Consider the following 15,670-nt stretch of genomic DNA (forward strand, 5'->3'; position numbering starts at 1 on the left):
ACTGGCCCTAAGATAGACGAAATTATCTACGACTTCGAAGTTATGGCTGTTAACAGTGACATGGGAGACAAGTCGTGAGTGCTACGACTGTTTGTTTGATAACAGGAGATATTTCGCATTGCCCTCGTTCACTACCAGACCCATTTGCTTCGCTTCTCTATCCAGTCTGGAGAAAGCAGAACTAAAAGGGCGGTTGCTGAGACCAATGATATCAATATCATCGACGTAAGCCAGCAGTTGTACATTCTAATAGAAGTTTGTATCTTCGCACGACAGGGAGTCGCATTGTCTCAAACCTCATTTGGTATCGAACTGCTAGGAGAGATCTTTCCCGATCCTGACGGAGCTTTTGGTATTACTCAATGTTAATTTACACCGCCGTATTAGTTTTGCGGGGAAACCAAGTTCAGACACAGCGGCATAAAGACAGCTCCTTTTCGTGCTGTCTCACCTTTAAAATCAAAGAAGAGGTGCTGTGTGTCGATTTTCTTATCACGGGTATTTTCCGAGATGGTGCATTGTGAATACCTGGTCAGTTGTTGATTTTCTAGGCCTAAAGTCACACTTATGAGGTCCAATAAATTTGTTTTAGGTGGATTTTAATCTTACACACATGCGATGCGGAGGCTTACCACACGATAGTTGGTGCAGATTGTAGGGTCTCCCTTTTTGTAGATTGTACAGAGTGCACTTAAATTCCAATCGTCGCTTTGTCGTCCTCAGATGGGTAATTGTTATTCGAGTTTCTTCATGGTCGGACAATAGAAGGTGCATCGTCATCAATTGGGGAATCGGGTTCACCATCTCCTGGTATTACCCTTTCACTGCCACTCAGCAGGTTCCAGTTTTCAGCAGAGTTCCCTGCATCATTTCAGTATGATCTGGGTCACTAGATCACCTTTGGGGGTTTTTACAAGAGTATGCTCTGTCTTGAAACCCTCTGTTAGTTGCCGTATCTGTTCATAAAATTTTGAAGCATTACCCTTGTCGGCCAGCTTGTCCAGCCCTTCATTCTCATGCGTTTTGTCTTCTCTCTTTTTTTCTGCAACTTTGCCTCGCTTCTCTCTTCAGCTCTCGGTATCTGCACGTGTGGTGGGCAATTGTAACGTTGCGAGGAAGGCAGTCTGTTTTCGCTCAACTGCGACACGACACTCGCTATCGTACCAGCTGTTCTTTTGCTTTGTTCGAAAACCAAAGGTTTCGTTTGCAACTGTACTTTAGAAACTTAATATGGAATTGCAATCAAAAAATCGATCAGTCTCAATCCATATGTTTTCTCATGGAGTTTGAATTTACCGACCGTTGTTCCACAGATTTTTCTTTGCCTACCCTAACGTTAAAGTCGCCGAGTACAAAACAAAATCTTTGGTCACATCGTCCTTGTCTTTCATCAGAGCGTTTTGATGCGAATTGTGGCTAGACGTTCACCTGGGTGAGTGCCAGGACCAGAAGGACCTACTCGTCTCAGTCCCTGTCCCGGCCATCGCTCTTTTTGAACGGCGGATTTTCGAACTACCTGCTGTCCTTATATCGCATTTATAGGCCAATATGTGTGTTATCTTAATAAGATTGAGCGAGCATTTTCATAATAACGGGCTTAAAAAGCCATAAAAGGGATAATCAACATTTTGAATCGTTTGGCTGACTTCCTTATGAATTGGTGATGGTAAGTAAAGTACCTTAAAGAAACTTATAAAGCATATAAAAAATAGATTTAAATGGGCCAATATAATCCCTATCTCCAACCAAAAGCTTTCCTAACTTGGGTTGGCTTGATACTGTATACATATATTGGTCAATATGACAAATATCTTTGTATATAGTTTAATGCTGGAAATATGTGAAATTGTTCCACGAATTACCCAAACTTCCATATACTACAAATCCGATTTTCGTTATGTCGGTCAGTGTATAAATTATATATTTTTAATATTGGCTGATAATATGTTGTGGTGTATACCAGACTAATGACAAAAGTTTTTGCAATCAGCCGAGAACTTTTCTTACTGCTTTCCGACTTCCCACCTGTCCGCATATCTTTCATAAAATGTATGGTTTCGCGGATAATATGAATGTAATTGGTTTAGGCCTTGGTCCAAACCTGATATTCCAAATATAATGTATGCCGATCCTCTGGTTGACGTTTTGCACATTGTCCTTATTTATTTTGTCTTATTTGAGGATAATTTTAATGTAATTTACGCTGTAGAGAAATAAAATATACATAGTTATAAAATCAATTTAGTCTACAACCTATAAGTTAATAAGATAAAAATCCGATTGTTACCCATTTACGATTTCGTTGTGCAATGTTGAAGTTTTTAGTTTGTTCGCAACATTTTTAAAGTAAAGTTTTGAAAAAACCTGAATATATTTCCCAGGCTTTGAACTTGGCAAGTTGCAGGAGTATAATATGTTTGGTTATACCCCAACTTCCTAACTAATTTTCATTATATATATTCCATAGTTTGACCGATATTTTCAGTAAAAAGTCAGCCAAAGTTTTGTGGTCTGATTGGGATCATAGATCAAAGCGTGAAGCACTATTTAGAATATACAAGCACAAATTGTTAATCCGAAATTTTCTTTGGTGCTTGATTTATTGCATTGATTTTTTTGATATTTTTGCCTTCATACGATATCACCCATTTTCGCATTATTTGTAAAATAGGTATTACGGAAATCTTGAGGAAAATGTTTTCAGAAATATTAGTTGATATGGCTGGAGTAATTTATTAAATACAAGTATGTGTATAAAATAAAATTTAATCATATAACGATTATTGAAATATATACGTAGAATATTTATTATGGAAAATTGTTGCAGGCACAGGAAAAGTTGCAAATTGTGAGAGTATTTAAGGTTCGGATAGCGCCCGATTTTAATCCTTCCTTAGTTGTTTTCATTTTGGTTATTTATAATTTTTTCGAATTAGTAATTCGAATACTGTGAAAATATCGAACATTTGAAATTCCCACATTACCAATAGCCCTAGGTTATACTAATATAACTTCTTCGCCTGTTGAGCAAATAATTGGATTTCGTTTATATATCCTACGTAAACTAATGCATCAAAACACTAGTTATATGAGATGTAATAAAATTTTTCCGTATATCCAAATCGTATTTTTTTTGGTAATGGGGTCGGACGAAATTCAATAGTCAGGTATAATCTGTGAAAATAGTTTTTAATTCTGGTTGCAAACTAATATTTCCTGAGTATTTTAGATTTTAGTGAGATGAGGTTTCAAATTGCTTGCAATCAATCCACTTGAGAAGACTGATCTTCCTCGTCAGTATTACAAATGATTTTTGCCAGAATCTTTTTTCTTTGGTATTGAATTAAATTAAGAAAATATGAAGTTTTTAATAATTAATTTTGAGAAGATTCGTAAAAAAATATGGTTTTATTGCAGTTAGTATTATTCTTCTGTGAACATTCATAAATATCCTTATTAGTGAAACTTAAGATTAGTTTAAGCTGATTTGTTTGACATGTATTATTCAATTTGAGATGATCTAATTACCCTGCTTGTTAAAATTTCACACTTTGCGAAAGCTTTAACGTACAAAAACAAATATAGCCTTAAATTCTTAAACAAAAAGATATTAATGAAAGAGTAAATAACTCTCATACAACAGAACATCCCGGTGAAATATCCAGCAACTTAAGAGAAAAGGGTTTCTCTACATTTTTATGCAACCGCTTTTGGAATACAAATTTTGAGGATAAAAAGGAAATCGGATATAAGAATAGATTTGATATGAGTAAAAAATTGCCTATAGATAATTTTGTAGCCAAATCTGCAGCTTTGTCGCTAATGGTGAAAACTGCATGTATAAATAAACAACCCACATATTTTCAAGAGATGGTTAGTAAACATGATATGCAATCAAATAACACACGAATTCAACAACAAAAACAACAGGAGTTTGAAATTCTACAACAGTTTGAAATACAACAGCCCTTATATGACTATCTATACGAACTGCAGAAATCAACGAATAATCAACAAAAAACTTGTGATACTCACTTCATGGAAAGAACTCCTCATATTAGTGAAAATACAAGTTTACGGGACGTAACGGTGACTGCACATACAAGTAGCGCTCACATATTGCCCTGTCCTCTCTGCGCAATTCCGCTAGAGCAAAGATATTTTCGGCAACATTTAGATGGACACTATCCACGAGATAGTTCAATTTGTCCAGTAATCGAATGCGGCCGCCGGTTTGCCCATCCAAATTCCGTTAGGAATCATATGCGTATTAAGCACACCCATCAGTGGGCTAAAATGAAAGTAATGCGCTCTTCTGCTGGACATATGCCTAGTGAACTGGATCTAAATAAGAAAAGTGAGACTTATACTGTACCATAAGTTTTTATTTTCTTCAATAACGTTTATTTAATTACAAATACATATTTTTAATTATATCATATTAATTGTATGTTTTTAACTCATTATTGTTGGCCACCTAGTTCAGCAATTTGAACCGCTTCACACCAGACATTCTGCTAAAACAGGGTTTTGCAATAAGAGTGATATGATTTCTTAAAAAAAAAAAAAACACATTAATTGTTAAAAAAGTTAAAAAGTTTACATTTAGTGTGGGGTACAATGGATACAATTAAGTTCTGAATATAACATCATATTGACTTCTAAGCTTGAAGAGAGTCTGGTTTATTGCTTAAAACCCATGACTTCAAATAACCCCACTAGAAGTAGTCTAATGGTGTTAAATTACAACTTCTTGGGAGCCATACTTGTTTGATTGATGCACATACTGTGTGGCACGTAGGCCCGTCTTGTTGGAACCAGATTGTCTTCTTCCAATTGCTGCTAAACAAAGTGCGTTCTCATCGATCTATACCTCTCTCCATTGATAGTAACGGTGTCACCAGCTTCATTTCGAAAGAAATAAGCACTGATGATTTCAAAAAATACGCCAAACTGCCAATTTAGGAGAATGTTTTGGTTGCTTATGAATAAGTTGTGGATTTTCTTCGCACCAGAATCGAAAGTTTTGTTTATTTGCCGCACCATTATTGCGAGCATAAAATGGCAAAAGCTCACGAAAAGTTGCAATTGGAAAACGATTATTTTGATAATAAAATTGAACAATTAGTAAATTTTGTTCTTACGTATGTCTTTCCATAATGAAATTGAATTACTGAATACAATAAAAAAAATTACAGATCATGATATAGTAAAAATGGTTGAAACGACATTTAGAAATCATATCATCCCTATTGAAAAGCTCATATTTCTTATATTTATCTTCAAATTCAATTCATTATATTAGAAAACTAATTTAGCCCATAACTCAGAAATTGGATATTGTGTTATCTAAAATAAATCTGTGTAAAACTTATGGTTCAATTATAAATAGTTCTGCAATAAGGAGATATTTGAGGATTACGGGTGAGTATACAAACACGAATAGCAAATACATATCAGTTTATTATTGTCATATCCATAAAATTCTAACATAATTTGGAGGAATACAATATTTTTGCGTTAAGCATGAAATGTAGATTTAGTTTTTCACATCACTTAGTACAACGAAATATTTAAAATCCATTCAAAACTAGCCGCTTTATTTTTGGCTTGCTAATGATAATTCGATAGTTACCACAAAAAATTTAATTTGCGTAGATATTGATATTTACTGCCAATGGTACAATATCCCGATATAGGTAACTCATTTTATACATATACCTGTGTTACACAATTTCTTAATGTAAATTAAGAAAAGTCAGTAGCTCTCAAATTTCTAATTTATTGAATCGGGAATATTATATAGACTTTTATGATTAATTTTATTACTCCTGCTCTGTTTAAACACAAAAAAAAAAAGTTGTTTTGTAAGAGGCAAACTATTTTTCATTTCATTTATTTGACTGTTCGACATCGATATTAAAAGTAACTGTCAATATATATTGAATTTTGAAGAGATTATATTTTTAATTTTGGATAACTATTGATAACACTGCACAACAAATCATTTAAGTGAATGGTAGCGATTTGACCCCAACATCCTTTGACTACAACCCAAAAATCCTCCGCTTCTAACTACGCACCCTATCTAGAGTTAATTTGGTTTGTTTGTTTTCCGATTGTAAGTGATAAGATGCCATTTGTCTGAACAGTATAGTATTCAAATCTGGTAACCTGTTTCATGCGAAATGCGGTTGTCAACGTTATTTTCGGACCTTTATTCCTTACTTTCTTTTTGGTTTCAGTAATGAAGAAATCTGTAATGATTATGAACTCCGAAATTCCAAGTATACTGTGTCTGTGTTAGAGCGGTCATTTACAGAGAAAGTGGGAAACTGTCTCCTTATTCCCTTCTATATTCCTTCAAATATGTGTTCTCCAAATGACCAGTACCCGTTATGGTAGGTAGGTAGGTAGGAGTGCAGCCGTATTGTTTTTCGGGCTCAATTAGCACTGGCTGTGCCATTTTCATGTGCTATTATTTTATATTTGCTATCACGTTTCACCTTCTCTTTCAAACCATTTTGAGGTTTTGATGAAGCTACTTATGTACATGATTTTAGTAGAAATCCATTCAAGGTTTGGTGCTTGATGGATTCCAAGTGTTCTGTGTCGGATCTGTGATAGGGCTGGGCATTCACAGAGAAAGTGGAAAATTATTTTCTTGTTCCCTGCTATTCCGCAGCCTCGACAGATGCTGTTGTAGGGCATACCCATTTTGGACGCCTGTTCTCCAAATGGCCAGTGACCTTTTATGGTAGCTGTTACTCTATAGATATTTTTTCTTTTCTTGTCATATGTTGCCCATGATTGTTTAGTTATTATACATTTTGTTATTTGCAACTTGTTGAAATTGTCTATTGATCTCTGTTTTGATCGATCCTAGCGGGCATGGTATTAGCTCCGTCTGGGATTCGTTAAGGAAAGCTCCTGCCGAAAATGTTCCTGTGGCCGGGAACCCAGATCAAGTCTAGGTGGAGCTTGTCTTTTTTGAGCTTTGTGCTTTCTTGCAATTGTGGACGACTATACTGGAATTTGTCATGGGTGAATACTAGGTCAGGAGCGCCGCGTGGCTATTTGTTAATATTGCTGCATTACGTATATGTAGTCTCGTGGTTTTCCACTAGAGCTTTGCAGGCCTTTTCTATGCCCAGTACTTCCGTTTGGAAGTATGCTAGCCGAGTTCGGTAGACAGATTGAGAGAGAAATATCCAGATCAATGAAAAATATCCCCGTACCTACTCCGCAGTCCATTTTGGACCCATCGGTATAGACTGAGATGGTATCTTCCTCTCTTATTGAGCCTGTTCTCCATTCTCGTCTAGAGGGTATCCTCAAATGGAAATGTCTATTGAAATCCAGCTTTGGGAAAATGTGGTCTGATTTATTACCGTTGAGCTTGTTTAGGATTCGACTATGTCCACCCAATTATTTTTTTCTTACAGCTGAACATGCTGCTGTTTTGTGAATAAAGATGTCTACAGGTAGTTGATGCAGGACCACATTGAGCGCATCAGTCGAACATGACTTGATTGCACCAGTAACACCTGCAAATGCTGATCTTTGTATTCCATTTAATTTTCTAATGTTGTATTGTTTGTTTAGCGCTGGCCATCAGAGCTCCATATGTAAGTATAGGTGTTATGACAGCCGTATACATCCATATGATTATACTTGGTTTAAGGCCCCAACTCTTGCTGTTGATTCTCTTGCAAGTATAGCAGGCCATATATGCTTTATTTGTTCTTTTTTCTATAGGTATTTATTTTTCAGGACAGTTTGGTGTCAATCTCCATCCCCAAGAATTTAGCTGTGGGGAATAGAGAGAGTATTGTACCGTTTAGTATCGGAAGTTGAAACTGAGGGATTTTGCTTCTGCTTGTGATTAGCATCAATTCAGTTTTGTTGGGGTTAACAACTAGTGTATTGTTCTTAGCCCATAGGTTTAACTTTCGTAGTGTTCTTTCCAAAATCTCGCTGACTGTTGAGGGAAACATGCTTGATACCAACAACACATAGAATCGGGGAGAGGACTCCTCCTTGAGGCGTCCCTCTACTCACATCACTTGTTTGTGTTGCAGCATCGATTGTATCCATCTGCACACAGTGTCATCTATGCCACCATGCGACAGAGAATTAATGATAGCACTTACATCTATATTATTGAAGGCGCCCTCTATGTCTAGAAATGCAGCCTTCGTGTATTGTTTATAGTTTTCTTCAACGCCACTTTAATTATTTTCCAACTTCTTGGGATGTAAGTTAGTAGAATGCATGCTTTATATACATATGTATATCTTAAATCCTTAGAACCATTGGTTCTAACAGCTTTCGCAGCATTATGAGCACTATGGGCCCGTCTGAAGCTGACGCTTTAAATTGTTAGAAACGATTTATGGCATATTTGATTTTGCTTTTGTCTACTATCTGTCCTCGGTAATCAGCTGCGTTTGCTAGTGGTTCTGGTTGAACTCTCGTTAAAGGTGTTTGCTGACTCCCGGGGAAGTGCGTTGTGATTAGTACCTCCAGAGACTCTTTTGCCGAGGAGGTCCAATCACTTCCCTCCGCCCTAATGTAGGCAGTATTAATATGATCTTTGGATAGCATTTTACTCAGCCTAGCGGCTTCTCTGCAACTTTCTATCGATGTGCAGAAAGAACGCCATGAGTCGTTTTTTGCTTTCCAGACTGCTTTTTTGTATTCTTTCATAATATCTTTATATGGCTGCCAGATTTTGGTTCTAAAACTCTCATAGAAAGTTTACTGTTCCACCAAGGAAGAGACTTTCTCTTTTTCAAAACTGTTAGCGGAGTAGATTTATTAAAAGTTGTGGTTAAGATTTTTTCCAACTTCTCCACTTCTGAATCTAGTTCCTCAGGATTTCTGATACTCTTATTGCCTCCCTTTTCAAGGCATTTTGTTGTTATACTGGTAAATTTCCCCATGCCGTTCTTCTAGGGTTCCGGTATGTGAGAGGCGCACTGTACTTCTCGCGGATGCTGAACAGTATCCAGGAGTGATCCGACATGGAAGGCTCATCGGATACCCTCCAGTTATCCACAACGAGACTGTCTGTGTCTGTTGATAGCGTGAGGTCAAGCACTTCCTCCCACCCCGGAAACCTATCCGAGCTTGGGAAAATAAAAGTTGGCTTATCGCCCTTGTTGCAAATATTTAGATTATTACTCAAAATATACTGCAAGAGTGACTCACCTCTGGTGTTTATACTGGAGCTACCCCATACGGTGTGCCTTGCGTTTGCATCATACCCTATTACGACATCATCCTTCCTGTTCTGCTCTACTAGCTGGTGAGCGGGGCCGGTGGTATGTCTTCGTCATGGGCCAAGTAGGCCGAGACCAAGAAGAAGGGCTTTTCCTTCTGTTCCACCTTTACCACTGCGATCTCTGCTGTGCTGTAATTAGGACAAAGAACTGCATTTATACTTTTATTGATAAGAATGCATGCCCTTGGTTTACCTCTGTTCCGTGTGTAAAACAGGTTATGGTTGCTGCTGTTTAGCCCTTTAAGGGTAGCTTCATTGACCCAGGGCTCCTGTACTAGGCTGATGTCTGTGCCCCCCTCGTTCACGAGGGTTGTCAGATTCGCTGTAGCACTATTCGAGTGCTGCAGGTTTATCTGTACGCATCTTATGTTATTGAGCATCTCGGGTTTCTTCGTTGTCCCCATTCTTTAGTAACTGGCTGGCGTCGCGACCTCTTCCGTGTCCTCTTCGTCAGCCGCTTTGTCGCCTTGGAAGATTTTTAGTAATCCGCAAGGCATTCCGAAGCTGATTTTGTAGTCAGTCTTCTTCAGAGCCTCAATGGACTCATCACAAATGGCCACTAGTATTGGCTTGCTTGCTTTATTCGGTTTTTCCTCCTTGATTAGCTGCGACTCATCTATACTAGGTATAGATTTGTTCTACAGCTTAATGCACCTCAGGAGTTTTTTTCCTGGCTCCTCTAGAGGGGGTAGCCAAATGCGAGCACGAGGTCTCTTCGGAATGTCCCTGGCGGGTATAAGTTTCAATTGGAGGCCTACAAAGGCGTTACTAATTTTAGCAACACTTCCCGTCAGGAAATCTAGCGAGGCCTGGTCCGCGCACTTGATGACCCCGTAGCCCCTGAGGGTCTCATAGGAGTCAAACTCCGGGTGAGGACCCGCAGGATTGTCGAGTACATAGCTTCGCACCATACTCGACAATCAGACGTCGATCTTCACCCATCTCTCCTGTATGGTGCTTGGAGAGGAGGAATTTCCATCTATGATGGCCACCTGCAGGCTATCCCTGGCAGAAATGCCTTGCCATTGTTGTGCTGCTGTTTTCCCCTTCTCTCCGCCTTGGTTTTTTGGGCTGAGTTCCGGATAATTCTGTGATGGAGCGATTTCTTTTTTGAGAAGTGCTTTCTCGTTTGCTCTCTTCTTGAGGTTGTGATTGCTTCCTTTTCAGGTAGCTTTCATATTCCTCTACTACAGATTTGAGGCGCTTTGTTTCAGCCTCATCAACTGGGGTTCCGGCTGCCTAGTCTTTGGCTATCTTCCCTAATATGAAGACTGCCCTCTGGTACCGGTTTTTCCTCAGCTGATCCTGGGATTTCTTGCGCTTCTTTTTGCTCTCTCCTTTAGCCGCCAGTGCAGTTTGGTTGGTGCTCATGGCAGCCTTGGAGGTGAACGCTTCCTCCCTTATATCTGAGGTTTTCCCTGCAGTATCTACCGGTATACTTTGTCTGGTATGTCCGGCAGTACTCTTACTCGTCTCCTGGCTGGAGTCAAGTGGATCGTCCTCATCGGATTCCGTTATAGGATATATATACTTATGTCAAATCAGTTCCTTTAATCGTCGCTATTGTTTTCAAATTGGTTGTTGTTGTTGTTGTTAAGTTAGTTTTGTTCAAGTTTGGTCCCACGAGTAAGCCGAAAGGGTTGGTCACTCGTACGCAGAGTCGGTAAGCGTAAAGAAGGCACTTAATACCTCCGACCTCGCCGGACATCGGAGGGGTCCGTTCGTGATCAGCCAACGGCACGTCCACCTCAACAACTTGGCTTAGGGTGGTGTTGGTGCGAATATCCTCTTACTTCCACATTAAGAGATGGGCGTAAAACCTAGGGTTTATTCATCCATATCACCATTGTGGGAATTATGGGGTGACCCTCTTAGTTCGTAAGAGTAGATTGAGTTTCCTTTAGGATGCACACTTCACTATTATTTAAGCCCCTTCGCCACGACAAGGCGACCAATTTCAAAGGAGCCCCGTTATGGTAACTGTAAGTCTAAAATTCTATTTCTGGATCTATGTAGTAAGTCATTAATTTGAATCATATCATATTTGTGCCACATATGCTTTGTTATCTTTCAGTTGGTTATTGATTTCCATCTGCGCTGTGTTATTTGTTCAAGTTGAGTATAAATCTCTCTTTTGACCGTTTTCATGATATTAACCCCGCGTCGGATTTATCTGCTTTTTCGTTACCGAAATTTTTTTGTGGCCGGGAACTCCAACTAAGTATCGATGGAATTGACTCGCCAGTGAACTTAAAGCCATTGCGCAATTCTTAACTTTGCTGGAATTAATTAGTGGGACCGACAAAAGCAGCAGTGCTTCCTGGCTATCTGTGTAGACAGGATATCCTACTCCAGAAACGGCTATTGAAATCTAACCTTGGGGGAATATAGTCCGACTTACATATGTTTAGCTGGCCAGTGCGCGTCTTGTTTGCTACCTCAAAGGAGACATGTCTGAGACAATTGTACAGGCACGCAAGTAATCAAAACATCATATAGTTTTTAAGAATTTTAGCTGAGAATACCTGATCAAAATCAGCGTATCTGTGTTCTAAAGAATTATATAAAAGAGCTATTAATGGAAAATATTGATGAAAGCTTTAACGAATAAATCACAATTTTAGGGCCACCATTTTTGTACTGAATGTTACGCTATTATACTCTAGGTTCGTTCACCTAACGGATGTTTTGTATCACCTAATCGAGATAGATACAGGGTTAAATATATACATATACAGATGATTAGGATTACCCGACAAGTTGAAATTCGCATTTCTGTCTGTCTGTCCGTTCGTCTGTCTCTGCAAACAGTAACTTGAGTACAAATTGATTTATCGCAATGAAACTTGGTACAAGTATTCGTGGACAAAAACGAAGGATGTGCTCGTGAATGGGCATTATTGGACCACTACCACGCCAACAAAACGACACTAACCGAAAACTTCAAAAGTATCATAACTAATCACTGGATTTACAACTGTAATTGGGCACAGGATTCAAAGTAGCAAGCGGTACTTGTGAGCTAAAAATGTAATGAAAATGTGCGTGGCCCCGGCCGCTAATTGGATTAATATACTACATTTTTCCAAAACCGCTTAAGTTAAAATAACCAGATTCGCTGAGGATAACCCCGTCCACTCCTCATATAACGGTACTGTTAAAAACTTCTAAAGGTGCGATAAATTAACACTAAATACGGCAGAGACATACATTTTCAAACTAGAGATAGTATGAGAGGGCTTTATGAGAGCCGTGGTAAAAATCGGACGATGGGTGTAGCACCACCGACTCGCTACCCGTCCGACCGATTGAAAAGAAGTGTATAAATATCTTCAACTTTTGATGAAAATATAAGAATTCAGGTATTCTTTAGTAAACAATTAAACAATTACGATAAATTTAATAGTAGAAATCAGATTTAGGATTTAATGTTCTCAAATACATGAATAATACTTCGTATTCAATACTTCTGAAAAAGTTGTATGACTTTCCTTTTTCTTCTTTTGTCCGTACTTAACAATAAATTGTGACCTTCCTTTTCCAATATTTCGGCGGCAGCTATATTTTTAAGTAAACTAACATGTTTTACGCGAAATAATTATTGGATAATTAAATTTTGCGCAACCAAAATTTTTTTTTAGCAACGTTTCCTTTGATATAAATGTGAAATATTTGTAGTCAAATCATTAAATAATTCGGTAATTCGGATATACATACAAATATACTATGTACTAATATAAATATTATGCTTTGTAATTTTTAGGCAGCTAAAATTCCACATTCCAAATTTCCACTTTCCATATCAAATACTTTGGCAAACAAGTAAGAAAAGGCTAAGGTCGATTAAGTTCGTTTGTCATATGTTGTCATCGTCCATGCTTCTGCACCTCTGCAGAACAGGGATGATGAGCGAGTTGTAGAATTTGGTCTTTGTTCATCGATAGAGGACTTTAGTTCTGAATTATCCACTCAATCCTAAATAGCACCTGCTAGCAAAAGTTATTCTGGGGTGCATTTCGTGGCTCATTTGTGTTGATGCTGATTCCAAGATAGACGGAGTTATTTACGACTTTGAAGTTATGACTGTCAACAGTGACGAGGGAGCCAAGTCGCGAGCCCGACGACTGTTTGTTTGATGACAGGAGATATTTCGCCTTGTCCTTGGTCACTACCAGACCAGTCTGAAGAAAGCAGAACTAACAGCGCGGTTTTTGAGACCAATGATATCAATGTGATCAGCGTAAGCCAGCAGCTGTAAATTCGTACCTTCTATCTTTATATTTTCCAACAGTAGATTGAAGAATTCGCACGATAGGCAGTCGACTTGTCTGAAATCTTATTTGGTACCGAACGGCTCGGAGAGCTCCTTTTCGTTTGCAAAACAATTAGTATTTTTCTCGTGTTTTCGAGCCCAATTTTCACCTAAGTCTTGAATAGGCATGTTGGTGTCAATTGGTGGCTTCATGGACTCTTGGGCTTTCCAAAGGGATTTTTGCTTGCTAGTATTTGTACGCAGCTAATTTAAATAGAGAGCTTTTCGATTTCTCTATGTGACTACTCACGTATTTTTTATATTTCAACCAGTTCATTTTATACGATGTTAGACCCATTTTCGGATCAACGAATATGAATTGTTCACAAAGCTTTATTAGTATAGGAGCATAATCAAAAGATAGGTCAGTACATGTAACAACTGTTATGTGCGATTTATCTATCTTTATTTATTCTTATTACAGCAAAATCAATTAAATCTGGTATTTGTTACGATTACGAGGCCAATATGTCGGCTTAACAGGAGATATTATGTCAAGGTTACTGTGCCTATTTATTTATAATAGTGTGATGCAGCTGTCGTCCTTTCGGATTAATTAGTTGTAGTCCCATACATGTGTTTTGCATTGTAATTTCCACCTGCTAGAAATCTATGACCTGGCGTTCTAAAAAAAGTGTTAAAATTGGATAAGATTCTAATGCGTGGTGGCTTAATTAATTTCTAACCAACTCTGCTGTTCCACCATGTGCCTTTCCATCTGTGTGGTTTGTAACATAGAGTTTAAATCCCAGTATAAATAAATTTCTTTTATGTGATTCTGACAATTGAATTTCATCTATATTATTTTCATCCCTAAATCTAATAAGTACCAGTATGTTGATTAACACCGTTAGCATTGGGAATACAAATTTTCAAGACGCTAGAGTTTAAATCCCAGTATAAATAAATTTCTTTTATGTGATTCTGACAATTGAATTTCATCTATATTATTTTCATCCCTAAATCTAATAAGTACCAGTATGTTGATTAACACCGTTAGCATTGGGAATACAAATTTTCAAGACGCTCATTTTATACTTAAAATTTTTTGCAACATTTGGTTTTGTGCTTCGATTATCTCTTGAATCATATTTTGCATTGTAGACATAAATTGTGTCATACATTGAAAATCATAGGTTGAACATGGGTGTAGGACTTTATTTCAATTAATAATATTTACTACTGATTTAATACGAAACCATATTCTTCCAGTGCTTCTTTAACAACGTCAGAGTCTACCGAAGACGTTATACCTTTAATCACAACTTTTAGGCATTTAGAACTATTCAGTTGGCAAGAGTAGTAATTCTTGCTATTATTTCACAAGTATTTTATAACATCCATGAAACTTTTTTTCTTTTTACATAACGAAGTTTTGGGCAACACAAAAGCCTATAAGAGCTATGTAAAAGAAGAATTCCATAATATTGATCGAATACATATATTTCATTTTTAAAAGAAATAATGCCAGTGTATAAAAGAAATTGCAGGAATTCCGTATATTTGTAATTTGGCTATTCCAAAACTTTTTAAGCCATAATGCAATATCTACCCTAACTCACTACTCACTTGAACCACCATAAACCTTGGAACAACTTAAAAGCGATAGCGATTTTTTTTTTTAAACTAATCTTCTCCGATGAGGTTGGCTTGCATCTGAGCGGTGCGTTAAATAAACAAAATTGTCAATTACAACAGCTGAAGGAATTTTTTTATTTTAATTTAACTATATTTATAAATATAGAGTACCTATATCTCCATTTATAAGTTGTTCTAGTTGCCATCGCAACAGCAATATGAAATCACAGTGATTTAAAAATATCAGTCACTTAAATCACAGATATTGAAAAATCGCGGTATCGCTCATTACTGCAAGAAACTACAATCCCGAAAAAGTACAAATTCCGAATTACAAGAAAAGTTTGTCGTGAAGTTTAAATATTATTTTCTGATAATCATGTAATTGCAGTGATAATGCAAATTTTTTTTATCAAATTGTGCTTACAGCAACGTCTAGGTTTTCCCAAATTTAGATTCAATACTTAATTTTTGCTAGAATTCGACTGGCGTAG

The 15,670-nt window shown here is 37.4% G+C and overlaps 1 protein-coding gene across 7 annotated transcripts in view; it reads left to right on the top strand.

Moving 5' to 3' along the window:
* LOC120781558 (protein abrupt-like) overlaps positions 1-15,670 on the top strand; it is a 259,465-nt gene that overhangs the window by 195,145 nt on the left and 48,650 nt on the right. For 4 of the 7 annotated variants that reach the window (XM_040113793.1, XM_040113794.1, XM_040113792.1 and 1 more), the window contains one exon: positions 3,644-4,357. The exons of 1 other annotated variant lie outside the window; for it this stretch is intronic. In XM_040113793.1, the coding sequence (XP_039969727.1) occupies positions 3,644-4,357 (714 nt within the window). Of the gene's footprint in view, positions 1-3,643; positions 4,358-5,305; positions 5,425-15,670 lie in introns of all 7 variants that reach the window. 2 more of the 7 variants (XR_005706092.1, XM_040113796.1) reach the window with 2 other exon arrangements.

The sequence above is a fragment of the Bactrocera tryoni genome, unplaced genomic scaffold (genome assembly GCF_016617805.1).
Source record: "Bactrocera tryoni isolate S06 unplaced genomic scaffold, CSIRO_BtryS06_freeze2 scaffold_7, whole genome shotgun sequence".
In the NCBI taxonomy this organism is placed as follows: Eukaryota; Metazoa; Arthropoda; class Insecta; order Diptera; family Tephritidae; genus Bactrocera; species Bactrocera tryoni.